Here is a 2,506-nt window from a genome sequence, read left to right on the forward strand (position 1 = left end):
CCCCCCACCCAGTGCACGAATTTCGTGCACCGGGCCCCTAGTATATATATAAAACCCTAAGTGACCAGTCAACCGTTTCACCAGTCAACCTTTGACTTGGTTGCTATGATGCACACTGACCGCCAGAAGGCAGATGCTCAATGCAGGAGCTGCCCCCTGGTGGTCAGTGCACTCCCACAGCGGGAGTGCTGCTCAGCTGATGGGCACCAGATGCTGGGCTCATGGCTGGTGAGCGCAGCTGCAGTGGCTCAAGCCTCTCCCGCCTCCGACGCAGTGCTACCTAGCGGAGGTGGCAGCAGATGCAGCAGGGCCAGGATGAGTGGGAACAGTGGGCTCGGGCTCCTCCCTGGCTGCGTGCTGCTTCGCGCACTACTACATCCCTCAGGGGATGTCAGACTGCTGGTTTCAGCCCCATCCCCACAGGCAGTCCAACATCCCCTGAGGGGTCCTGGATTGTGACAGGGCACAGGCCAGGCTGAGGGACCCCACTGGTGTACAAATCTGTGCACTGGGCCTCTAGTATCTATAGCTATATATATGTAAGTATCTATATTAAGATCTGTGTCATTATGTATACCTATATCTATCACTATATCTATGTAAAATCTCAAATATGTCTCATAACTCATGTAGTAGATGATCTCTACTTAATAGTTACAGAAACTGCATCAGAGTGGGATGCAATTTATCAGAAGACTGAAAATTGCAACACTGGTGTGTCTGACCACAAAATCAACTTATTTCTATCTTGTCATAATAGGTGCTTTAAATATGTTAGCATCATGGATTATGAAGCCGTTATGTCTACAACTTTTAGTCATGCAACTAAATGTGCATTTCTGTTTTAGGAGTTTGACAAAGCCAGTGCACAGAAAGTACAGCAGTTATTCTGGGAGATCGAGGAAATGTTATTCGAAGGGAAAGTGAGCCCACAGACCCAGAACCTCATGGCTGAATGCAGCGAGTGGGTGAGACGATCCATCCATCTGAGGTAGGGGGGTAATTCGTAGTAATTCACCACAATGGGTTTTGGAACCGCCCACTCTGGACTCGTTTAACACAGTGAGTACATTTTGACTGAAACACTTGCCTGGTCAAAATATGTATCTAGAACACGTGCCCTTTACTGAGATGTTGCATCTTTTGGGATGGCGGCTGAGGAACTACTGAGACATCCCTATACCCAAGTGCATTTTAATTTCTGAGAAGCAGTTAGCTCATCCTCAGAACAAATACGAGAATGGTAGGTCACCCTTTACCTCCGTGTTTACTAGTATGTGAGCAACACGTGTGTGTCCTCAGTACTGAAAGTAGGGCACAGCTTGGGGGAGGAAGAGGGACAAAGTAATTATTTGCTGAATGATTAGAAAGATGAACCTTACCATTGCACCAAGATTCCTTATGTAGGAGGGATCACTTGTTGTTTTATATCAAAGATGGAGACTATAGATTGGATATAAAGGGAAGTTTTTTCTTCTTTCAACTACTCAGCCAAACTACTTAGGGGGAAATCCATATAGGTTCTCCGAAGGTCCTCTGTATTGTGCCCGGGGAGGTAAATGAGAATATTCATACAGATATCAGCAGATCTTCTGGTGACATCCACTAGGTACCTTTAAAAAATTCTTGAATAGGTAGGTTTTTATCTTTTCTTTTTAGTCCTCTATAAGCCTCCCGCCTCAGAGAATGCAATAGGTCCCTTAGCTATTACTTGTGGCCACTGACTTTTCTAGGCCTGGGGAGCCTGCCAATATGTCAGGAACTCTGACCTGCCCCTGTCACTGTTAACTCACATAGTTAAGATAAAAAATGAAGGAGGTGAGGTTAGAAGAAGAAACGATTGCAAGGAACATAAGCCAAGTCTACATATTTATAGATTCCTATTCATTACGTAGATCTTAGTTAACATTTATAGAGAATTTCTGTGTGCTTGCATTATACTCGATCAGTGTTTTCAATCTTTTCCATCTCATGGCACACGTAAACTAATTACTAAAATTCTGTGGCACACCAAAAATATATTTTTTGCTGATATGACAATAAAAATAAGTAATTTTGAATCATTCACAACCAATGGCTATTGTTGTGCTGGGTATTGTCATTTTTTTATTTGACAATCTAAGGGGAAAAAAGTCAGTGCCCTGGCTAAACAGGCAGGTATGACATGTTTTAAAAATTCATGTGGCAAAAAATATATGTATTTTTTGATGTGCCGCAGAATTTTAGTAATTAGTTTACGTGTGCCAGGAGACGAAAACTGTTGAAAACCAGTGCCCTAGATGTAAGGATCTGATAGACTTTATCTCCAGGTGACTGTTATCATTCTATCTTGCCTAGACAATCAAACATATTGAGTGAGTGGCTTAGACGCCTGAGAACTTGGCCTCAAGTCTGTCAGTGGCAAGAACAGTCTGGCCTCTCCCTGAAAGCCTGTGGTTTTCGGTGATGCCAGGATACTTCCCATGTGCCAGTATGTTCCTTATTGTTTCATACACGTTCCTTCAAA

At 43.6% G+C, this 2,506-nt stretch overlaps 1 protein-coding gene across 3 annotated transcripts in view; it reads left to right on the plus strand.

The window, feature by feature from the left end:
• The window catches only part of LOC102242191 (protein FAM149A), a 21,986-nt gene extending 20,967 nt beyond the window's left edge, over nucleotides 1-1,019 (plus strand). For 2 of the 3 annotated variants that reach the window (XR_001364423.1, XR_001364424.1), the window contains exon 4: nucleotides 849-977. Coding sequence is in view for 1 of the 3 variants with exons in the window: in XM_005878174.2 (XP_005878236.1) it covers nucleotides 849-995 (147 nt within the window). In the remaining 2 variants the exon portion in view is untranslated. Of the gene's footprint in view, nucleotides 1-848 lie in introns of all 3 variants that reach the window. The other variant, XM_005878174.2, reaches the window with a different exon arrangement.
• Nucleotides 1,020-2,506: the final 1,487 nt, after the last annotated feature.

Source organism: Myotis brandtii, unplaced genomic scaffold, assembly GCF_000412655.1.
Source record: "Myotis brandtii unplaced genomic scaffold, ASM41265v1 scaffold5483, whole genome shotgun sequence".
Classification (NCBI taxonomy): Eukaryota; Metazoa; Chordata; class Mammalia; order Chiroptera; family Vespertilionidae; genus Myotis; species Myotis brandtii.